The sequence below is a fragment of the Anser anser genome, assembly GCF_964211835.1.
Source record: "Anser anser genome assembly, chromosome: 2".
Lineage (NCBI taxonomy): Eukaryota > Metazoa > Chordata > Aves > Anseriformes > Anatidae > Anser > Anser anser.
The window spans coordinates 42,031,646-42,057,062 of NC_139721.1; the positions used below are offsets into that span (position 1 = coordinate 42,031,646).

At 35.6% G+C, this 25,417-nt stretch overlaps 1 protein-coding gene across 4 annotated transcripts in view; it reads left to right on the plus strand.

Moving 5' to 3' along the window:
* RB1CC1 (RB1 inducible coiled-coil 1) overlaps positions 1-25,417 on the plus strand; it is a 77,834-nt gene that overhangs the window by 13,857 nt on the left and 38,560 nt on the right. For 3 of the 4 annotated variants that reach the window (XM_083824827.1, XM_083824828.1, XM_083824829.1), the window contains exons 3-8: positions 457-584; positions 3,436-3,562; positions 3,819-3,989; positions 14,362-14,564; positions 15,681-16,116; positions 18,921-19,091. In XM_083824827.1, coding sequence (XP_083680953.1) covers positions 514-584; positions 3,436-3,562; positions 3,819-3,989; positions 14,362-14,564; positions 15,681-16,116; positions 18,921-19,091 — 1,179 coding nt within the window. In that variant the 5' untranslated portion in view covers positions 457-513. Of the gene's footprint in view, positions 1-456; positions 585-3,435; positions 3,563-3,818; positions 3,990-10,380; positions 10,436-14,361; positions 14,565-15,680; positions 16,117-18,920; positions 19,092-25,417 lie in introns of those variants that run through there. The other variant, XM_083824830.1, reaches the window with a different exon arrangement.

Sequence of the window (25,417 nt, forward strand, 5' to 3'; positions counted from 1 at the left end):
TCTGAGAGGAAAAAAATTATGCATAGGGATAGGTAAACTTTGATCTAGGTTGGGGAATGAATACTTACAGCTTAGACCATGCTGCTATTTGTAAAGTGTAGAAAAGATAACCAGAAATGACTATCTGGGGATTTAAAAATATATTTCATAACTGACAAAAGCCAGGTAATCATGCCAGATGATGGCCTCTGCAACTGAAAGTTGTCTTCTCCTCTCCTTCCTGTCTTTCCCCAGTGTATAATTTCATGCGTTCTAGCCCATCCGCATATGAGAATGCCCTCCTGTGCCCGTGTTTCTCGTAAGAGAAGCATCTGTATGTTTACTAGCAGCAAAAGAACTGCAGAATATGAGAGCTGATATATTAACCCACTACGTAGCTAAAAGTGTTTCTTTCAAAAGCATGTACGTACTTTTTCATAACTCATATGTGAAATACACTTCAATCTTTTTTTTCAGTTTCTAGATGATTTTAAGAGTGGAAATTATAAACTTCAGAGACCTAAAGAAATCATCATGAAGCTATATGTATTTCTGGTCAACACTGGAACTACCCTAACCTTTGACACAGAACTTGCTGTACAAAAGTAAGAAAGTAAATTAGTCTTGTATTGTTTGATTTTTTTTTAATAAATAAAAGAAGTGGTATATGCTTTGTTTTTTTGTATAATGAGTTCTTGAGAGTTGATACTCAATTGTTTTTTGAGTATGTCCACATAGTTCCCCCCCACTAGGTTTTCATGTATTTCAGTGAATTGGGGATTTTTTTATTAGCATTTTCAGTGTCTTGCAGGTGGTTGTGCTTCTGTGAGGTCCCATGAAAGAGCAGGGAGGTTACTTTCTGCAGTAGTGACATAGGATGTAGGTGTTATTTACTTGATCTTAGCTCTGTCTGGTGTTATACTTGGGATTACATTTTGGAAAAACTGTCAGATTTACTTCTGGTCTTTTGTGATCTTTTATTGAACAGCATTTTTGTTTATTGGTATCATAAAATAAGTTCTGCGGATTGTTTTTTCTACTCGCAGTATTTATACATCTTGAAGAAAATGTGTTCTGTAATGTTTTAGACTAGATGCTGAAGAACTGGCATATAGGTTTTTGTCTTATGTTCCAGGATGGGAAAAACTTGGTTCTGTCATATGTTATAAGGCTCTAGCATATCTTACAGCGTTCTCTGTATAAAACATAAACGTCCAAACTGTGAACTGTTTGAAATGTGAGCAGTGTGTTAGATTACCAGTCAAATCCCAACGACTTTACAACTTTTTTTTCCCCACTGCATATTAAATGCATCTTGCAACCTTAATGATGCTTGAGAGAGACCTAGATATACTAAGTGTATTATAGCATCTACCCTTGTTCTCATGTAGAACTCTGATCTAATACAATAAATCTTGTGTAACATCATCATAGCCCATGAGCCTTGGAGCTAGCAAGAGCCAACCTGACCTGCTGTCTTCATATTCTGTTAGTGGTGAATGAGTTGCAAGTAATTCATGTACATGCTGTTACATGTGCTAGATAATGCTGATTGAAAGACTTCCATGGATTTTTGTAATGAAGTCCATTGTTACCATACTCCTGAATTTCTGTTTGTAACTTTCCAAATTCACTTGTTGAATCATGATTTTGAAACTTTTGAGCTGGAAGAGCCCTAACACTGTATGCATTGAATGATTTTGTATGCTGTTTTGCAAAGCTAACTGAGGATAGTATTGGGGATGAAATAAAATACCACAGCTATTTTGGATCTACTGAGTTACGAAGCTGGTGAAGGGACTAGAAAATAAGATCTGAGGAGTGACTGAGGAAACTGGGGTTGTTCAGTCTGGAGAAGAAGATACTGAGGGGAGACCTCATCACTTTCTACAACTACCTGAAAGGAGATTGCAGCAAGGAGGATGTGACACTTTTCTCAAGTGACAACTGTCAGGACACAATTAAATAGCCTCAGGTTATGCTGGGGAAGCTTTAGATTAGAAATCAGGAGAGGGTGGTTAGGTATTGGAACAGGCTAGCCAGGGACGTGTCACCATCCCTGGAGGTATTTAAAAGATGTGTGGATGTGGTGCTTAGGGACATGGTTTAGTGGTGTACTTGAAAGTTTTAGGTTGATGGTTGGACTTCATGATCTTAAGCATATTTGCCAACCTAAGTTATTCTATGATTCCGTGATTTGCAGACGTCAGTACCTCTGTGTGTCATCTAGTACACTGAGATCTCAAAATCGCCTAAATCATGATGAGGTGCAGCATTTGAACTGCCAGACAGGGTATCTAATAGCCTGGCATGGGCCAACTTTTTGCTCTGTGTGTTATTTTTTGAGGAAAAAGTGGTGGACGAGACAAAACACAAAACTATTCAGCTGAGTAGTTTAACTTTGTGTTCTGTATGTCTGTAGACACTTGCTCTTCTTAGCAAGACCTTTTTCTTGGGTTCTTTGCCTATCTCCTTGAATGTGTGCCAATCAGTTTTCTCAATAAACACGGGGATGATAGGTGAATTCTTTTTGTAACACAGCTAGTGAGTACTAGCCTGTGTTTGAGGTGTTTGTAGGCTATATTAGGTAACAGATCTTTATTTTTTCAAGTACCTTATAGCCAGTAACTTTGTTTTGATTCCTGCTAATAATATCAAAAACAGTGATGCTTACGTTGATTATTCACTTGATAATCTGAAGCTTTTCAGTGCCTTTGCTCAGTTGTCACCACTGTGTATTATAGTTTTAGTCAGTTACTGTATCATATTCACGAATTCTTTATTTTGTTTGTGTCTTTGAGACAAAGTCTAGAATTGTTAAAGTAAGCAGTGTCATGAGGATGTCATCACCTGGAATTAAAGCTGCTAGGATGCTGAATGAAAGCAGGGGTGGCTTACTGGTCTACTGTTTTTGCATTAAACATGTCTGCAATGTTTATATTCGTTTGTTGCATATTCATTGATTGAATTTCCTGTCAGTTGAGCATTATACTGTGCTTCATGTACTGTAAATCAATCAGAGTTGATTAAGTGGAAATGTGCTTAAATTAGGCTTAATGAAGTGTTGAGTACTCGTGTTGTCATATCATAGAATTTCAGGAAGTCATTTGTATGCTCATAAAGTAAGCATTCAAAGAACATAATACGACTTTTACAGTTGTTATCCTAAATGCTTTATTTGATCTAGAATTTCAGCACATTATCAGATCTTATTGGAAGAAGATTGCTGATGATATACCAGTGTTCTACAGGCTCTACTCCTTTAGGTGATAGCTTGTTAGATGGATATCCAGAATACAACATATTAGGAACTTACAGATATTTCATTGTGCAGAATGCAAATGTAACAAGTCCTGCCTTGAAACAGACAAGTTGCCTGTCTATATTACAGGAACATGTGAAATTAGACACACAAACGATTTTATTGTCATCTTATCCCCCGTTTTTTTTTTTCAGCGTGGCTGATCTGAAACATGCAATACAAACAAAGTATAAGATTGCCATTCAGCACCAGGTACTGGTTGTCAATGGAGGAGAGTGTATGGCACCAGACAGAAGAGTGTGTAGTTACAGTGCTGGAACAGTAAGTGCATACTGCATTTGTCATTTAAGCTGTGGTAGGGGAAGAAAAAACTCTTTTAGTAAAGGATTTTTAAGTATTTTTCTACAGTATATCATGTTTGCTGAATTTCTTTCATTTGAGAAACCTTTTTTATCTATTTAGTTTATACATGTGGATTTTAACATGGTCTTAAGACATATTACCCATATGATGGAATAACTGGTGATTGAATGGTACCTTTATTAAATGTGTGGTTTCACTTTCTTCTTGAGTGTAGGACACCAACCCAATTTTCTTATTCAACAAAGAAATGATCTTGTGTGAGCGTCCCCCAGCTATCCCGAAAACTACGTTTTCAGCGGAGAATGAGATGGAATTGAAAGTAGAAGAGTCTCTAATGATGCCTGCAGTTTTTCATACGGTAGCATCACGGACCCAACTTGCTGTGGTAAGTAGATTTGTAGTGTACTTGCGCACAAAAGGACAATACCCTTTTTATGTCAGAGCGGTAACTTGATGCAAATTTTGAAGGAGTTTTGTCAGAAGACAGTGAAAATGATATACTATTAATGATCTATTCTTTGAAGCCTTTGTCTGTAATTTTCAAGATAGGTACTAAAATGTGCTTCTGTAGCATTTTCAAAGCTGCTTTAGAAAGCAAATTGTAGTATGGCTTTATGGATGCATATGTTTCCAGCACTGGCAAAATGAAAGAAATCTGGTTTCTTTGGACTCGTGCCTCAATTCCCTGCCTCATTTTCAGTGACTTTAGTCTGTCTCAACTTGAAGACAGAAAAGTTTGTTAGTTCAGAAACAGTATTAACCCAGATAGAAAACTTGCAGTGTGATCTTTTTCAAAGTACCTTTCCAACCTCCTGTTTCCTCTTATAGATTTCTCACCAGTTGTGTAGACATGCAAAACTAAGATTCATTTTCCCAAAATGTCTTTCACGTGTTTTCTTATTGAGTGCTGGCTTCTACTTGCATAGAAAGCAAACTTGTTAGAATTACAATTTTATTATTTCATATTACTTTGAGGAGTGGGCTACCCTGCAACAAGGGTAGTAAAATACCAAGTGTGCAAGCAGTATGAACGGCTGCATGTTCTAGAATGTGATGTGCACAGTAGCTGAACTAATTGCGTTTCTTTGTGTTACGAAATGCTGTCCTCATTTTCCTTTTCAAATTTTACATTCTAAATGCGTTAAATAATACAGTCTCTAATAATTATTTAAAAAACCGTCTCTAATAATTATTTAGATTTCCAACAGTTAAGAGTGGGTTAGTGGTTGTGTAGCATTTAGCACAGACTGAATAGTAATTCATGCTTTTAGCATGTTGTCTTGGTAATCATTTGCAAGTTTCAGTAATAACATTAAGGCAGTCCAAAAGAGTATTTTGTATTTTAAATGATGTACTTTTTAAATATTGTACAGAAGAATTCAGAGAAAAGTGCCAAGTCATGCATATAGCACAGAGTTTCTTTTTGCCTTTTTTCCCCCTTGGTATATCAGGAGTGGGGAGGTTAGCTTGAATAATCTAACATTGACATCCTGTCTAATTTAAGGCAAGGATCAAGTCCAATAAACACTCTTCTTCCATCTACCACCTGTTGACAGTTATTGCTGACTTAGTAAATAAGACCTTGAGTAATTAGGGATCTGTGAATCATATGACTGTCAGACTGAAAAGAGTAGATATAGATGTGAATTCGTCTAGGAGTAGGAGGTTTTCATTTGTGCTCCTTACTTGAGGAGTGTGAAGATTGTTTTTTCAGCAGCTGAGACTGAAATACTGATTTTTCTGAGGTGTTAAAAGGATTTTATAAAAGTCAGTAAGACTAGTGTCTGTTAAATGCTTAACATATTAATTGATTTGATATGAATGGGAGTTCTGGTATTTATGTATGAACTTTACTTGAAAAGGTGGTATTAATGAGTTTCGTGTTTCTAATTGTTGATGTTTTCTCTCCTTTGTTTTCCCCATCTCTGAAGGGGAAAAATTAACACATCAGGGATTCCTGATTTTTGTTTTGACCCAGTGAAGTTACTATACATTGACAGATAAACAGATTTGATTCCTGTGGAGTAAGTTTTTATATTCCAGGAATGTTTTTTAATGTATACTTCTACTTGAGAAGGATTGTTAATGCTACCTTCTCTTCCCCCTCAATTCTGAAGGCTGTATTAATACACAGAGCAAGCAAGTTTATTCAAGTGTTTCTGCTTTTAAATTACTTATATCTTAACTGACTTGTTCTGTTGGCAAGTCTTCTGTCAGGGAAACCCGTTTTTCAGGAATACTCTCAAAGTCCATGTGAAGTACAGTATTTATTGGCCAACTGGAGCTATAACATTTAGCTTAAGACTGTGGAGTTCACGTAGAGATTGATCCTGAACTGATTTCCAAGTAAAGAAATCTTTCTATGCTTGATGGAATCTGTTATTATTGTTGAAGGAGGGCGGATTTAGTATTTTAAAGGTCTTTAAACATCCACTTAAGTGGAATGGAGTTGTTGTTTTAGCCTGCACATTGATCTTGTAAAAGATTGTCCTATGTTCCACACTTCTTCCAGCTCTTCCCTGCTGGTAAAAGGGCAACAATTATAGTATTTTTTTCTGAAAAAAAATAATAATAAAGACTGAATATCTAGTTATGTTCTTAAATCTGATGTGCCTTTATACCATCAGTTAGCTTTGTCCAATATTTGAAATATTTCATAATCATGGGCTCTGTATTTGACTGTGAAAATTCTTTGGGTGCTTTTCTGAGAGTTGAGGGGAATGCTAAGAAAACAGCTCTGTATCATAGAAGATGAGTAAATAGTCTAACCTGACTTGAGATATGCCAGGGTGTGAAGACTTTATAAAGGAGTATTGCAGTGTTACTACAGCCTTTCATGATGCTTACTTGAAGCACATTGAGCAGTAATTCAGAAGAAATTAGAGAAAGGCTAGAAATGTGGTTAGATCATTAATCTTCTTCAAGCTTCATTGTAAGCCTCTGGTCTGGGAGGAAGATGGAACATGGGATATTAGTCCTTCTCAAAATTAAGATCTGGGGAGAGGAAGAGAGGCTCTGAACCTCTGTAGTTGTGAGAATGATGCATCCAAAACCACACTGACTATACTGTACACTAGATTTCATGCAAAATGGGCATGAAAAATCTGCAGTATAATGATTGAAGGCTTATCTTTTAATTCATTTTAGAGACAATTTGTGTTACCAGAAAAACAGTTACAGTACTTGATGGTGGTTTTGCCTGTTGTAATTGTTTAGGGAACTTAAATTAATTGTCATGCATTAATAGTAAGTATTAATTACATTTAAATATGTTTTGTATTAGAATAGATATCTCAATCTAAATTGTTGCTTATGATTACAGAATCTTATTGTCAATAATAAGAAACAGTGATGTGCAACTACTTAAAAGTAGAGGAGAATTAGATATCTGCCAGTTTACATTTAATTTACTATCTCTTCTGCCCAGAAGATATGCAGTATAACTTTAAAATCAGATTTTATAAGAAATAGTAAGACAGTATGTGAAATAACAAAAATTGCTTAGAAGATGACTTCTAATTTACCATGCAGGAGTACAGTAACTATTCTTGGTTATCTCTTGTAGCACATGGCCTGCTTCTAATTTAGTAATAGGCAAACTTTTCTTGTATGGAGTGTTATATACGTTTCAGGGTGTAATGGATTTTGTTGTCATCTTAGTTTTCCCTTGTTTTAAGTCTTCCTGAAAACTTTTGAATTTGATCAGTTTTTCCATGGGTTGTATTATGCTGTAAAACAGTATGAAAAGGTATTTTTTTATCTTACCGTATTTTGAACTTTATTTGTACTGTAGAGAAAGCTGACAGATATCTGATTCACTTTCTGGATATGATGTTTTAAAAACTTGTTTGCAGTAAAAAGTAGTTCTACATTTTCCTTTAACAAGTATTTCTCTTAGTCTGTGTATTTATTTTCTTCCTCGTTGTTGTTTTTTTTGCCTGCCTAAAATCTTGTTTCCCATCTTTCCTTTGTTAGATGGGCAGCTAGAGCTGACCACCACTGATTTAGATTTCTGTTTTTTGTCATAATTTTCTGACATCCTTGGTTACTGTTCAGGTAAAACAAAAGTTATCTTTTAGTTCACAATGGAGGCCCTGTTTTTTTCCTGCCTTACAGATAGCTCAAATATTCTGAGTTGGGTAAATAGTCATATTCTGTGCATTTCTTCAGGAACGTAGTTATAGCAGCATAATTATAGTTGGAATTATTGTTAAAGAGTTTCTTAAGAAATCTGCGTAACCTTTGCTACTTCATGACTTGTTTTTTTTCTTCCAGGTCAGTAATTTAGAATCATCGGGAGGGAAAAAATATGCAGAACTGTAACATTTTTCAGTAATATTCATGGAAGACTGTTTGTTTTTCATGGCCTGCATTTTTCTCTTTCAGATGTTGCTCTCACCTACGTTAATGAGCCATTGTCACATGAATAGCTCAACTGCTTTTATGACTTGAATGAGCCAAGTTAATTCCACTTACAAATATAGATTTTGCTTGAACAAGGAACTTTAAAAGTCCTACGGAATGTTTGCATTCTTGTAACTTTTTATCCACATGGTATAGAGATGTTAATTTTCTTATTTTCTGATTGGAGCTAATTTCATTAACTTACATTTAGTCTTTTTTTAGGTTTTAATACCTCCTAACCAAAAGTCCTTCCTGTGTCAAGCTTATTGCCACCTGTTTGGTTTTCCACTGTACTATAACTACCCATATCAAGATAAATTATTTTCTTTTTCGTTTCCTGAATTTAACACTTAAACAAATTTCCTTAAGGTGTATGTGTGTTTTTTTTTTAACTGGAGATATCATTACATAAAATTCACAGTATAAAAACTTTAAAGAAGCTGTATCTGTTACCACAATTTGCTCTTTTGCTGATTAAACTGAAATACTTCCCATAGCTTTTGTCAAATGTGGTGATGTCTTAGTGTTTTAAACGTTTTTTAATCATCTTTTCCTTGTTCAGTGTTTGTTTCTTCTACTGTCTGGCTTTTAAATAGCAGTTAAAGCAACTTTCTAAGCCTATTTTCATTTTATGTCCAAGTATCCTGGTTGCCCTCTGGCTAAAAATTTACTGTTGAGATGTAAGTGCCTTAAGTGTTACAGCGTGCTTTTCTACAGCTACCCTACTTTCCTACTTCTCTTCCAGTTCATCAGTTTTGGCCTTGAGCTGCGGAATGTGGACAATGAGGTGCACAGAGTGTTTGCAAAAAGTTGCGTACATATCAGCTTAGGAGAAAACAAGCTGTTCTCTACACAATGCATTGCGCAATGAACTCTGTTCTATGAATCTTGTCTAATCTTTTGTTTTTTTAACACTACTGCTAAAAAAATCTGATAGCTTATCTTTTAGAACAGGATTTACTTAGTTATTTTTAAGTGATTGAAATTCCCTGATTTTAACTGAAGTTGCAGAAGAAGGTTATTGGAGACTTGCACTTTTGGTTAGTGGATATATTTCATATTTCATGTAATACTGTTGCTGACATAATCAAACTGTCAATTCCAGTCATATTTTCTTTTAGAGATAGGGATGGCAATGAGAAACTGTGTGGTTGTTTCATAAGGCTACGTAAAACCATGTCTGTAGTTGTAGTACCTACATCATTCTTGGTTCAGTTCCAAATGCTTCCAACCCTAGTGAAGATGTATAATCATGCTTCCTGAAAGCGATGTAACTACTGTTTAAATATGTACACTTTCACTTTGACTAGAAAGCTACTTTGAGACCCAGTGGAAAACAATTACTAAGAAATGTTGTGTTCTTAAAGCATTTGTAATGATTCTAGCAATTGTGTGATGAAATTGCTATTATTCATCCATTTTTACTAAATAATAGCAGGAAACACTTCTAGCTCTTCCACAGAAGTCCAGACTTCTTTAACTTGCATCAATCATCAATCTCATCATCTTTGAATGTCTTTGAGCTGGTCAGGGTTAAAATAGACTAGCTTTTATGATTAAATGTTTTTTGGTTGGCCTTTGCGACCAAAATCGTTAGGTTAAGCTTTTGGAAAATTCACTGGGAGTGTTTTTTAAAAAAAAAAAAAAAAGACTTGGATGGCTTGGAAAAGCTAGTGAAAATTATCACTTACCTCATACCCTGCTTTGATTCATTGGCTGGGTGTTTTATATCAGCTTCTCAGTGTCCTTTTTGGTGGTAAATTCTGTCACTTGACTTCTCTTAGCTTGCTTTTAGGATCTCAGCCAAGAGCTAGTGAAAACAGGACTGAAGAAAAAGTCACTAAGCTATGAATAGCTTGGCTCTGTATCACGCTGATGAAATAAATACTTAATAAATATGTAGTAAGTCATGAACTGTGTGGACAAATGTTCAAAGGACAGTCACCAAAATTGATCAATATTAAAGGAAAATGGAATAATCAGCTGTCTAATGAAAGACGAGAAATTATCATGAAATCTCAAGCCTCCCTCACAGTCAAGTTAACTGTTCCAGCTTCAGGTTTTAAAAGCTGAAATCCTCAGAAGTGGTTAATATAGTAACATTACTGTTGTTTTCAGTTGAGGTGTTAAAAAAGGGATATTGGTCTTAGTTTCTGGTATTGGTAACCAAGATATTGGTTACCTTTTGTGGAAGTGTTTATCCTCTAGTGTAGTGTGTGGTGTGTGTAACTTCACTTTCAGAGATCCTTTTTGGTGGCCTGAGGTTGATTACTTTTTTGTTTAGGGTGACTCAAACCTGTAAGGAGTCCTTTAACAGAATTTCAGACACATGGCAATAGAGGACTTTGATGCCTTGTTTCCTTTTACCACAGGGTTGTAGAGAATGGAAAGAACCCTGCATTTCCTGAGAACTTTTGTTCTTTAGAGGTAAGTCCAAAAAAGCACTTAAGACAAATGGACCTTCCCATGATTTTTTCCCCATTTAGATGAGCAAAATTAGGGTGTTAGGATGCAAGTGCGAAGTCTTGAAATTAATGGGAAGCACTTTACCAGTTAATTCTTGTTTCAGATAAAATGTACTTTGTTGCTTCTACTGATTTTGGTTGCAACTTACTAAATTGAAATAATTATAATCAGAAGAATAACCTATGGTGAAGTCATGCTGATAGAATAAAATAATTCAAGTAAACATTCTGTTAAAACATCTAGATGGAGATAAAGAATCTTTCTGGTGAGCCTGTGGATTTTTGGACTAACTAAAAAGTCAAGATGCCTTTATTTCCTCTTCAACATAAATGGGCAAGTTGGGTTTGTCTAGTCTTGTAGTAGTACTTCTTGAGGTCCACATTCCAGTGGTATGGTGAAACTCAGTGTTCTAGGTATATCGGTATATTTGAGTAAAATGAATGTAGCTGTGCAAGTCATCCAGTTTTTAATTTTTATGTTCTGTGAACCATTGGTTGTCTGCAAATTACTCTGAAACTGATCTGTGGAAAAATCAATGACAAAAGCATACCTGTTGTTAGGCAGGCTTCATGTTCTGTGCTGGAGCTTTACTGAGGAGTGTTAAAACATGTTGAACTGCAGGCCTTTATTTATATGTCTGCGGTTTTAGATGTTACTCGTTTGGAAGGGAACTGCTTAATTCTTTTATTCATGCAGCAATACTGATTGTGTAAAATAGATTGGTGTTGATCTTCTAAAGTAGCTTGAGGATGCCTCCCCTTTAACATTGCTTATAGAAAAGGCAGGAAAAACAAGCCCAATCACTTGAAGCTACATTCAGTAGTGATGGAATGATAAGAAAGATGCACCTGTGCAGATTTTAATTGAACCACTTCTGAGCTACATATAAAATATCTTTTTGTCTCAGTATCTTATGTATGGTTGCTTTCAGAATGAGATTTTTTCTTTGTGTTCATGTCTTCTGTGTGTATGTACAACACTAAAGGGCTGTAGCTCATTTCACACTGAAGATGAAACTGGTTGAATAGTTACATGGCACTGGGGTGTATTTATATAGCAGTTTCTTTGGGTCTGCCTCTGTTACATGACAAATCTTGACAGTTACTAGAATGCCCTTCTGTTATGTGGTTTCTAAAAAGTATTAATTTGCCTCTATGGGAAATACTGTTCTTTACCCTTTCACTTTTCTGGGACACAAGTTTCTGACTCGGATAAGTTTGGGTAAATCATGGCAGGTCAGACTCCTAGGTAAAAAGTGTCAGTGCTGGTCATCTGTAGTATAACAAGCAATTTCAGCTGTAATGTTGTTTTCCTAGTAAAATTTGATAACTTGCAGTTTTTATTTTGAGTTTGAAAGTGTTGTGACAACCTTGACAGAATTAATGTCTTAAGTTGACAACACTTAAATTCTCCAGGGAGTATCAAAGATGACACACAAAACTTAATAGAACAAAACTAACTTTGCAGCTTCTGACTCCTATTTTGAACTCAGTAAATAGATCTAGCTTAAAAAAAAAAAAAGTGGCCTGAGTTGAGAGTATGTCTCAGGGCACAGCATCTGTTCTTATCAAGCCTAGTAGTTGATCTGTGCAATACTAAGTCAGTTTGTCCAAAGGAAAATAGAACTAAGTCCTCTATGCCCAGGTCTTTCAAAGAAACATTTTAGTTAGGTGGTGGGACAAATTCAGTCTTTATTTTCCTCAGTACACAGTGATGGTACTCACTTGAAGATACTGCTGCATAAAAAGACTTTGAGATCAGTTTAGATTTTGTAGATAGCTTAAATTGTTTTAGTCTTCAAACTAATGTGTGGTTTCCATATGCTGTCATTTATAGGATTCTTGCCAATAGGATGGGGGAAGGTTGACTTTGGGAAGGGAGTAGTGTTTGTGGGTTGAAAGCAGAATGCTCATTTACTTTCACAGGGCATACATTAGAACACAATGGAGATGTTTAGTTGCCTTTCAGCTTTATATTTTTGGTATATCTTTTAGTATACTTTAGGGTAAAAAAGTCTGTTCTGGTTTTCAGTATAATTGAGAAAGCAGCAGTTCTTTTTTTCATCTGCTGCAGAATTTGTTTGAGCAATTTGTATTCGAGAATGAATAATAAAAATTCTTCAAGTTGTCAGTATTGCGTTAGTTTACATGTGTATTTTTAAGTTGTACAGAGGGACTGGATCTAGTATTAAGGTAATGACTTGAAGGTGTCAGAACAACCTGGATGCTGTCCAAGTTGTGTTGCTAGTTTTGACTTGGGAAGCGAGAGCTCATGATGCAAATAAAATAACTGTTCTTTTCAAAGTAGAAATTCTTCCTGTTGTGTGCCCAGAAGGTGAACAAAGTTCAGAAAACAAGACCAAGTTGCAAAGACGTACTAAAGGCAAACCAGTGCCTGTACTATGAAATGGTAGAAATTTGTAATAGCTTTTGATTTCCTTGGGTTTCACATATAAGTAGTTATATATTCATTGTTTGCATGCTGATAAGTTAGATACCAGTAATTTGAAAGACGATGGAATTTTGTGATGCTGCTGGAGACAATACTTGGACTTTTTTGTTGTTTTTGTTTGTTTGTTTTTAAAGGGAGTTTGTAACTTAGGCTTTGTCAAGATTAATTCTGAAATCTTCAGATAAGATGCTCTGCAGTTTTGTGATTTATTTTGGGAAGATAAGTGTTATTGTTTGAAAATTTTGTGTATGCATATGTGCTGTAAACCATGTGGTCAGAAGTGAATGTATTTTATAATATGTTGAGGTTTTTACTGCTTTTTCACTGTAATTAAATAATGTAAACTTGTTTCTCCATGTATGCTTTTCTCATGTGCACTATAACAAAGGAAAGATATGCTTTGTTTAGTTCAATGCTATGAACAACATGCAAAAAGTTGTAGGATTTTTTTCCTTGGTGGGCAGGCAAACACTAAAACCAAACATCCAGGTATTCTGAGGAGACTATTTCTAATGTAGTATGTTATAAAGTGTTGAGCTGAAGGATTAAGTGTGACTTCTATATTATTTTCTCATTTGGGTGTTTGGGAAGTAGGCACCTTGGGGGTAGTAGGGGAGATGCAGTTTGTTAGTATACTTTAAACAGATTTTCTACTAATAGTTAAAATTTTGGAATTGAATAGAATAAGGCATTGCTATTAGTGCATTTCTAATAGGATTTGGTACTTGCCATATCTAGGTCTCTGTTTTATCTCTGCCATGCTGGGTGGTAATGAAATTTTCACCTTCTTATGGTGGTTAAATGTTTGTGTCATACGATTATTTAACAAAAAAACTGTTGATTTGCGTGCACCAAGTTTCAGGGTGTTTTAGAGTTTTGTATGCTCTCTGCACTGCTTCTCTGGTTTATTAATTGCTAGAAGACTTCAGTTAAGTATCTGCCCTCCTATTTACACTATGCATCTCTCCCTGCATCTGATGTACGTGTGTTTCTATCGATGGATACTGCAATTCTTTGTCTTACTCTGAGTTTCTGCTTGGCTCTTCAGTAGTTTTCTCTTTAATCTACCTTGTTTGCTAGCTCCTTCTGCTAGATTTGTACAAGCATTATTATTCACGTGTGCACTGAATATTTTATATTAGCAGAATTCAGGTATATGAGTTTTTCTTTTGAACTGCAGCTTTTCATCTGCCTGTTTAGAAGAAAAATAATTCAGTAAATGCTCTATAATTTTTTCATCCTCTAACTGATTTTCTTAAGAGTAAAGGAAGTTATTTTTGGTTGAAGTTTTAAGAGATGTGCAGCTTTAGCTGTCACAGTTTAACACTTTTTATCTTAATATTTTCTAAGTGTCTCACTTTTCTATGGTAGCTATATAAAACATCACAAGTCTGGCTAAGAGAGTTTCACTTTTTTTGTTGGATTTTTTTTTCCAGGAAATGTATGAAGTTGCCAAGAAGCTTTGCTCATTCTGTGAAGGTCTTGTACATGATGAACATCTTCAGCATCAAGGCTGGGCTGCCATAATGGCCAACTTGGAAGATTGTACATACTCTTACCAAAAGCTACTTTTCAAGTTTGAAAATGTATATTCAAGCTATTTGCAGTCCATAGATGATATCAAGTTGAAACTTACACAGTAGGTTTGCAATTTAACTTCAGTCTCAATCTCCAGAGCTTATTTACATTTTTTGTTGTATATCTCTTGCTAGTTTTAATTAATCAGGCATGTATTTGATTTTTATGTCACTGAAAACATTCTTTCTCTTCTATGCTAGTTATTTTTTAATTGACTTTTTCATTGCATTCATCAGCACACAGAAACCTGTATTGAATTATCTGGAAGATTATGCTCACTAATGTGAACTGTTTAAGAGCTGGAGTCCTTCCAAATGTACACTAGAAACATCTAGATAATAAATTTAGACATTAAATAGTATTTTAAATACATATTTGCACTTCTGAATTATATACTTCTGAATACACTTACATATTAAGAATGATGATCTATGTTGCAAATTTGAAGCTACTTATAACACAGAATCTTGGTGTATATATACATCTTTGGGTGTGTGTGTGTATAAATGTATACTTACAGCCTTGCGAACTCTGGATGTTGCTTGAAGGAAAATATTTTTTTGACGTCTTTCTGGAGACGTACTATTGTGGTATTTCTGTGAGTGAAGTGCCTAATCGAATTTCAGGTACTTAAAGAAATCAAGCAGAAATATGGTTTACCTTTTTTTAATAAAACAAAAAAAAAGTTGAACTTCATAGTTTTTACCAAATACGTAGAGAGCATTCAAGCTCTGCAAAAGTAGTCAGCCAGAGGGCACTCAATCTTTGCTAATAAGCATTGGTGTGTACCTATGCAGAATGCAAACATAAAAGTCCCAGTTGTGTGTTTAAAATATGGACGTGTCTCAGTTATCAAACTGCCATGTTTTTTCATGTTTTTGTCATTGCATTATGCCATATAATATTGACATATAAGCTTATTTGACATATAAGCTTACCCTGAAGTTTAGAAGAGTTTATATTCAGCAGTGGAAGAGAGCAAAAATTACTTTCTGTGCTCTCATGATGTTGTTACTGAACGCAGTGCTTTGAAAGGGTAATAACCAAATTCATTTTGAAGTCTGTTTCAGTTCTAAAACATACAAATGGCACTTTAATTATGAGTGGCTTGTGTCAAAGTTGTTATGCAATTGGCTTCTGGATACTGATGGCTTTTTTTTCACCCTTTTTAAAAAAGCTTGGGTTCTGCTGTTTCTATCATGGCCAAGATACCACTGCTGGAGTGCCTAACAAGACATAGTTACAGGGAGTGTTTAGGAAGACTGGATTCTTCAGCTGAGCATGGAGGGGCAGAAAGTGAAGAAACTGAGGATGGGAAATCTCCTGAACTGGTGCTTTATTCTGATGTATCTAAAATGAACAATAAATCAATGTTAGCATCATTTTGCAAGTCAGTTGAACATTCAGCTTTGGAAGGCACAAATCCTGAAAATGTAAAAGATGATAAGGAGTCTGATCAAAATGCTACTGTCCAGGACAATGAAGCATCAGTAGAATTGAAAGATGATGATCAACCTTCATTCAATGTGTCTTTGTTAGACTGGATAAACGTTCAAGATAGACCTAACGATGTTGAATCGCTGGTCAGAAAATGTTTTGATTCTATGAGCCGGGTAAGTTAACAATTTTTTTTTCTCACTCAAATTATATTGAAAATTTGCTTTGGGATAGTTTTATTTTCCAGATGACGGTTCTTTAGAAGTGATTCAACTTTCTATAGCTTGTTGTTTCTCAAATAACTTTCTGAAGGGAGATCAAAACAGAGTGGGGGTGGGGGAAATATTTTGTGAATGAGTTCTTGAGTTTTAAGAATTTGACCTCTGAGAAAATTTATAATTTCACAATGAATGTTCATTATCTTGGAGGTTTTGTTGTTGTTTTGGGGTTCTGCTGCCTTTTTTTTTCAAAAGTAGCTACTCCTCCTGGAAAGCCAATAATTTCTTTTATCAAAGCAGCTTCTGCTCTCAGTTGATTGTGTTTTTGTGCTTATAATGAAACTAAAATTTTCCTGGACCAAATTCACTGTTAGTCTGTGCTTAAAAATACTGAATATTTATTGAAAGACAGATCAAATTCATGTAGTTAATCATGATATTTCTTGATTCTTTATTAACTGGTACATGCTTATGTTCTTTGTAAATCACTGCTTTAGCCAATTAACGTTGTAACCTTTTACATTGAGATTTCCTTCTTTCTTGCTTGTGCCTTTTTCTGTAGCTTATATTTCTTATGTTGTGTAACCTTGTTTGCATATGTGTTGTTTTAATATAACTCAATGTACCTGGAACAAAGAAAATAATAATTTATATTCTCTTGGACACTTTATTCTAATTAAGGTAAGAATGGAAGACTCTCAATTATGTCTAAGCATAATCTGTTACAAGGCGTGTTACCATGTGATCAGTTTTGCTTTTTTTTCAATTCTGCATTAAAAGTAAGTGGAGAATTGGGCTTAATATTAAGGCCTGCCCAAGGTTTTGAGCTGTCTCAATTTTAGTAGTACAGAAAAGGCTGAGCGAATGACTGAGCTTTCCAAGTTGTGACAGTTTTACTTTCCTTTACCAAAACCAAGTATGTTCAGTGCTGTCTCTGAAAAACTTTGCCGAAGTCTGAGACAATCCTCTGTTTTGTTTCTTCGGTAATGCTACAAGGTGCTTTCTGATAGTTTTAAGCAAGTAACAAAGCCCTGTAGTTCAATTTGAGAGAGAATAAATTCATTTTGTTCATACTAGTTAAAGTTGTCCTGTATTATATCCCTATATCTATCAATATTTTGAGAGACAGGAATTAAAGAGTTGCTTCAAAATAAATGTAGTGATGCTGAAGAAAAAAACATTTTAGTTAGTTGTTGTACCTTTTTTAGATTAGCTTGAAGTCTTATTTACCAATGTCACATGTTTTGAGTAGGTTATATTGTAACTGTGTACTTTTCTGTCCTTGCTTTTCTTATCTAGTTGGTTTTTTGTGGGGGGGGTTGGGAAATGAAATTGCCCCTGCAATTTTTTTTCCTACCATAATTGACAGGTAGATACTCCATCTATTCTGGCTACCACCAGACCAACTATAAGTGATCAATTTTGATTTAGTTCTCACAAAAACTCAAAAGCTTCAATATGGTAGCTCCTAGGAAAACATTAATTTACTCTCTTCAATGTAGCACAGACAAAGGATTCAATCTTTGTTTGCCATTGATTTAGAATTAGAAAACAGAATTAGTGTGTAGCTGAAAAGGAAAATCAACCAAATAAGTATCTCACAACACAGTTGTCATCTCAAGTAAATATTAAGAGAACACTTCAATGTGAGAATACAAAAGTCAATCATTTTTTGTTACTGTTCTTCGCCATTCTTCCCCTGCCCTTTCCTTCTTGGAAATATGAACCATACAAATGGCTTATAATTGCAATTCTTATTTGAAACTCTGAATTCAGGTAAGACTTTCATTGAAGTGTAACGTGTCTGTATGAGATTTGTAACAGAATGAAAGTACTGCATAGGAAAGCTTTTATACAGTCAAATACTAGATTGGGGAAAATAGGTTTTTTATGTTAATATTGATACATGTAAGTGTATCTTTAGGAAGGTGTAAGTATTCTTTTTGGTGTGGGTTGATGTAAAACCTGCATATTAGTGGAAGAAGTCAGTGTTATGACAGCTTGTATGACTTTGTACTTGTATACTTTTCATTAGATTCTCACTTAATGCTTTTAGTTTGTTTTGCTGCTTCTTTAATGAAACTTGAAGGGTTACCCTTACTGTCTGTGGGTGTTGTAGCTTCTTAATGTTTCACAGTTTTTTTATTTTTTCCTGGATGATGGGTCACAAAGGAGTATGATGAAACAATTTTATTAACAATGTGTTATCAAAAATAATAGTGAAAAGTATTAGAAATATACTATTTTTCTGTAGCTTGTATACCAGTTACTAGTACTGATCTGCCTTATATATGACGCCATAAATTAAACACTTTCATTTAGTGGGAAAGTGCTAATGAGTCTTGCAGCTCTTTCCTACCACCCTCCCTATTGCACTTCCCACTGAGTCACATTTGTCGTTTGTTCTGATTATGGCTGTATAGACTCTGTTCTAGTGTACGCTCTGTCCATTAGCTTTAATTCTCACTGTCCCCTCTTTGTCCCTTCCCCTTGCAAGGACCTGATTTGTACGATGATCTGGTTGGAAAACTTAAAAGAAGCTGATGCGTTGATCAAAAATCCACAATCTAATTAATTCAGGATTCTGAAACAAATGAAAGATGTAGGCACGCCTTTGATTCAAAGAAAATACTTAGTGGAAATAGTACTAGAAATGACAGAATAGTGAAGGAAAAATATTAAGGTTATAAAAATTCATGTAGCTATTTCATGTTACCTTTGAATACATCAAGTGCTAATTTTTTCCGTTATTTTATTTCTAGCTCGATCCAAGGATCATTCAGCCCTTTTTGGCAGAATGTCGACAAACTATTGCCAAACTAGATAATCAGAACATGAAGGCTATTAAAGGCCTTGAGGATAGGCTCTATGCATTGGATCAGATGATAGCAAGTTGCAGCAGACTGGTGAATGAACAAAAAGAACTTGCTCAGGTAATACAAATGTATATTTGTGTGACGTTGGAAGATGGTAGACTTTTGATATGTGTATGCTGTTAAAGATTATAATGAAACAGTTGCATGTCTTAATGCAAGATAGTTTTCAATGTGTTACAGTAAAGCGCTATATTTATAATAATTGGACAGTTAAATATTATTTTTACGTTATGTTTTCAGTGCACAGCTGATTACCATATTCTTTTGAATACTTCAAAGTGTTCTTTCCTCTTTTGATCTGAAAAGAGGAGTTACCACTGTTGTATACTTCAGGAGTAAGAGAAAGTCTGTTCACCTTCAGGTTTCAGTCATGGAGGGATTTATTGTTATCCTTGTTGTCTAGAACTAGGGGAAAAAAAAATCAGAGCTTGATTGAGATACAGAATAAGAAAAAGACAGATTAATTTTTGTTTTTGAAGGCAAATACTTAGCCCTTGGTAACTGCCACTCTATAAAAGTACCTGAGAAGAGGTAATGTGCTTAATGGTTGATCACCAAGCTTGTAGTGAGGAGAAAATGTAGTGTGCCTGTCATTTGAAGTGGTAAGAAATTTGATTTAAAGCTTTTCTAAATATTAAAATACACAAACACACGAGCTGTACATTTTAAATAGTATAGTGCTGTAGTAAAGCTTCTTTATTAAATGCAGCTTCTGTGAAGAGCTTCAGTTAATTTTATACCCGATTGTCTTTTTGAAACTAGAAGTATATTAAGACCTGTATGCGATCATTACCTGATGTAATAGTTGTGTAGACTTTCACCATTGTGTCAGAATGGGGACCATAAGGAAACAAACGAGTTACTCATTTCTGCTTGGTGTGGTGTATCATTAGTGGGAATAATTGAGCAGCATTCTTCCCTATCTTGCTGGTCAGCTGGGTGGTTAGGGGCCCCTTTCAAGTCCTAGGGAAGAATTGGACTGGCAGTCATGTAGGACCCAGGTTTCCAGCTGCATCCTCTGGCTGGTGTGTAAAGGTGGGTGCTACTAGTTCTTCTGGCAGCATTACTTAAAAGTGGAGACTGTTCTCCAGTAATTTCAATGAGTAAGTCCAGGCATAAGTTTTTGTTAAATGTTTTTTAATGTTAAATGGTTTTTTTTGTATGTCTTGCATACATGTTTATGTTGTAGGCAGGTGCTAAATCCAAGAGAAATTTAGCATGATGGAGAAAGCTATTCTTACATCTCCCTACTTGGTTGCCCAGTGCTGTTGTGGTCTTAGCTGTGTTCTCCCTCTCCACTTGAATGAGGAATGTACCTCAAGTTTACCAATTCTACTTGAGTGACATGCCTAAAAGTCATGGAAAGTCAAGGAAAGATACTTGGTACCTTTTTTAAATACCTCTGTACATTTTGATTATGTGCCTTTTTGAAGATTTATCAGACTTCAGACTTTCAAATCTTCATCTTTGCCTTGTCTTTTTTTGTAAATCGGCTGTTCCTTTTGTATGTGTATCATAAAAGACACAAGTTTTTTGTTTTGTTTTAAGAATAGTGAGATGGAATCATAGAATGGTTTGGATTGGAAGGCACCTTGAATATCGTCTTATTCTGACCTCCCTACCGTGGACAAGGACGCCTTCCATTAGATCAGGTTTTCCAAAGCCACATCCAGCCTGAGCACTTCCAGGGTTCCACAGCCTCTATGGGCAACCAGTTTCAGTGCCTCACCACCCTCATCATGAAGAGTATGCCTTATCTTATACCCTAGATAGGACAACGTTTTTTTCTTCCGTAGTGAATTGAATGCTTGTGATTAAGTACTAAGTGTACTCCTAGATAGCTTTATTCCTTCGTTTTATATGGAAGCATTTCTGTATGTGCTGCATATATGATGGAAAAGCCTCAGGAAGCATTTTCTAATCAGATCTAGGAAGACATCGTACATCATTTTTCATTTCATATGCTTGTATGATTTCATCTACTACATTTAATGTAGTTGTTTAGATACCGTTTGAAAAAACTAGATGCTTAATGTGAGATTAGAGCTACTATCATGTTAATCGAATGATAGTCTGCATAGAAATCTTAAAAAGGATAGCTATGTGCAATATTCAAAAATATAGGCAAAGACTTGGGTATTTTTAAAGGGAGTGCTTAAATTTTTTTGATAACTGTTGATATTTGGTGTTACTAGAAGAAAACTAACTTTTCCTTTATATCACATTTTTCAGCAGTGAACTATTTCTGTTCATAAAGAAATAGCAAGTGGATGTATTTTATGGAACAAGAGTAAGGAACATCTAAATGGTAATTCCAGCAGCAGTATATGTATTGGAAGCTGTATACTTGTCTTTCCCAGGCTGGAAAAAGCTTATGTTCCATCTAGAATGTGACTTGACTTTCTATTCCCACTTAAGTTCTGTTACTGAAATTCAGAACAAACTTAGCCCACAGAACAGTCATCTGCTGCTAGAAGGCCTCGTTGCTTAGATAATTTGTTTGTCCCTTGGACTGTCTTAAGAGTTATTTTGTCTCTGGTTAGCCTTTTCAATGAACTGACCCTTAAACAGCCTTTTACATGAAAAAATACTTTTTGATTTATGTACTTGAGTAGTTAATCTCCATCTGCTGGAGCAATGGAAAGCTGCTTTGTTAAATTCAAAAACTGTTTTTCTCTGTGGAAGCTAGGATTTGTAGCATAAGCATATATAACTATGGTCAGTAGGTGGCATTATGTAATAAGTGTACTCACATAGAAAATTTGGAGCCTCTTTAATCTTTCAGTATGATTCTGTCCAGTAGCTTGTCCTTTACAGCATTTTTTTGTATTTGATTTTTTTTCCAAATTTTCTCAATTAATAGTGTAGCTTTTTAAAACATTGTTACATCAAAATTCACTTCTACAAACTAGATTCATAGAAGTGTTAGTCTTCTGTTAGTTCTGTTAACCATAGCCAACACACAGATTTTCAGATGGCTTTCTTGTTTCTGGGATTGTTCTGCTTCTCATAAAGTTAATGAGAAAAGAACTTTAATTAAACGGGGAGTGTTATCCATATTGTCAGTGTCATATTTTGTGCTTTTATATCCCTTCCACTTATTGACATTAGGGAAATCTTATTTTGTTTTTTGGGGGGGGATTTATCATGCTTCTAGGTCTTCTCAGCTGTTAATTACCCCACTGACTGCCACCTTTCCCTGTTGACTATTTGAATTTAAGTCTAAAGTGTTAAATATTTTCTTTTTTTTTTTTGATTTAGAAATAGTCACTGCGAAAATCAACGAAAGCACTAGCGTACCTGTTTATTTTCAGGGCTCTTCTTAGTTTACCTGTGATGCTCATGTCAACCCTTCCCATTTCTCAGGGCTAAAAAGGCAAGGACTTGTTGGTACAATTGATTACTTTACGTCTTGGATTTCTCCAACATTTATTGTTTTCCTTGCTTTTTTTATTTTACTGTAGTTTTTCTTAACTAGCTGTTGTAGTTTAACCCCAGCAGGCAGCTCAGTGCCATACAGCTGCTTGCTCACTCTCCCCAGGTGGGATGGGGGAGAGAACCAGAAAGGTAAAAGTGTGAGAAATCATGAGTTGAGAAAGACAGTTTACTGGGTAAAGCAAAAGCCATGTGCACAGGCAGAGCCAAACCAGGAGTTCATTCACTGCTTCCCATTGGCAGGCAGGGGTTCAGCCCCTTCCAGGAGATTAAGGCTAATCACAATGGTTTCTTGGGAAGACGAACACCATCGCTCTGAACATCCCCCCCCTTCTCCTTCTTTACCCCAGCTTTTATTGCTGGGCATGACGCTCTGTGGTATGGGACATCCCTCTTGCCAGCCTGGGCCAGCTGCCCTGGCTGTGTCCCCTCCCAGCTCCTGGTGCACCCCCAGCCTCCTCGCTGGCAGGGCAGCACCAGGAGCTGGAAAGGCCTTGGCTTTGTGTGAGCACTGCTCTGCAACAGCTAAAACATTGGTCTGTTATCACTACTAGTCTCATAAAAAAATCCAAACCACAGCATTATGCAAGCCTCTACTAACTCTATCCCAGCCAAAACAATGACATTGTTTTTTTCTAGTATGCTGAGAATTTTATTTCTGATCTGCGTGCTATGAGAATTTTAGTTCGAAATTTATTTTAAAGATGGATTCACAGATACAGAAACCTCAAAAGATATTCAAACTTATGGATAGCCTTTTGGAACTGAGAGTAAAGCTGGAAGGAATTTCCTAGCTCAATGTATCCAGTTTTGTGTAATTGCAAGCTCCACACCACGTGACCAATTTAAAAAGCTTACTGAGATGCAATTTAAAAGCAATTATTTTCTTGACTTCTCTGTACATGTTACAGTTTTATACAATCTGATTATCCTAAAATGTATAAACATCCTTTCATCTCAGATCTGCATGTATTCTTGTCTAGTTCAAATCTGTATTTTCTCATGCCTAATCCTGTCTTTGATTTTGGTACTTGGCAATTCCGTAATGATTACCACAGCATGTTCAATGTCTTCCATAGCTAAACAATTCAAGTTCTTTTGGTGAGACTCTTCATCTCAATCATCTCTAACAATTCTTCTCACCTTTTCTAGTTTCCATTCACTTGGGCTGAATAAGGCAGTTAAAATGCTGGAAACCTGCTTTTGTTTGCCAAAAGGTCCTCCCTCATTCAATGCGGAAGTTGCACAGAGTTCAGTAACTGCATAGCTCTTCAGTATTCTCTTCCATCTGCTGTGTGCATCTTTCATTTTCTTTTCGTTACACTTAAACTACTTTTATGATACTTTACTTTCTGATTTCTGTGCTTTTCTCACTAGGATACAAATACTTATTGCAGGCTTTGCGAATAAGCTTTATAGTATTTGATGTCAAGACCTCTTCGCTTTCAATATTAAACCAGCAATGACAGTAATTTCATTTGTCACCTGGTATATGTAATTCTGTATGGCTTACTGTTCTCATTGACTTCAACATCAAAAAGAAACGCTTTGAACTAATGTCTGTCTTTTATTTCTTTATTAAGAAAACAAAGGGTTAATAAACAAGTTTATGGAAGTACAAATGTAGTGTCCGCTGTGTTCAAGCAATGTGTCAGATGCAACATGGAAGTGGACAAAATCAATGAGCAAAATCATATGCAAAGAACCACACTGCCTCCAGCAGTATTTTGTCTCACCTGTTGAATGTGACAAAGGAGACAATGGCCCGGCACAGCAGTTCTTATGTCGGGATGCTTCCCTGTCCCTGCCTTTGCTGCCTCTTCTGCGTATGTCTACATATGTTACCTTCTGTAATCATCAATCTAAGACATGTCTAAGATGGTCCAACTTTCCTGTTTTGCCCCCTGACCCTTTTACGGGGTTGCCTGTTGTCATCCACAACATAACAAGTAATTCCTTGCCCTGCCCAATCTCCAACTTGCAAATAAATGTCTGGCTGCACTTTTCCATTCTTGTTGTCTCGCTGAAGTTGCTTTCTCTGCCTACTTCCTCTTGTTCCACTGGCTCATCAGAAACGAGAAGAGTTTAGAGCAAGTGTTCACAATTGGAGAGACTTGTCAGCCCTCCCCACCATGATGCATATGGATAAAGAGACCCTATTGCTTTATGCCAGGTGTTTTGTAACCCTTGACTTAGCTACTTCAGCTTTTAAAATATTTTTGTATCTTTCTGGATTACTGAAGAGAAGTTGGTGGGGAGAATTTCCATTCATGAAACTTCCTCCACCCTCACATACGGTATTAATAGGATGTTTGCCAACAAAACTTTCTATTTGGTTGTTATGCAAAGCCAGCGCCCTTTACAGGAATAAAAGAAGAAAAATGTATTACTGATAGTGTTTGCAGTATTCTCAGCTCTACAATTGGTAAAATGGACAACCGTTTCAGAGAGTCTGTGTTGCGGTCTAGATTCCACAGAAAATCCTGGTCATAATGCTCTTTTGTCCTTCTCTCTTTCATTGCATTTTCTTACACTGTAGAGGCCCAGAGCAAATTCCTAATTCCTGCCCCATAATAGGAAAGTTAATACTTCCGAGTAAAAACAATTATAAGAATTTTAACATATTGCAAAAGCACTTAATGTTCCTCAGTTTATATTTTTAATGGTTCAGTATTTGACTTTTCAGAGGAAATTTGTGAGGAACAGTCTTATACAAGTAGACAATGGAAGAGCTAATGACAGACAATTACATCTTGGAATAATGAAGACTAAGTGAAAATTGATGCTTCTAATAAGGAGTATCAGGCATCCTTAATTGTCACTGCATGTATTTATTTTGCTGTGTTTTAAAGGTTATACATTCCATACTGCATAAAGAAGTTCAATAATTTGTCTTAGGTAGGACTTGCATGGCTGAAAATTTAGTGACAATTATGATCTACTTCCTA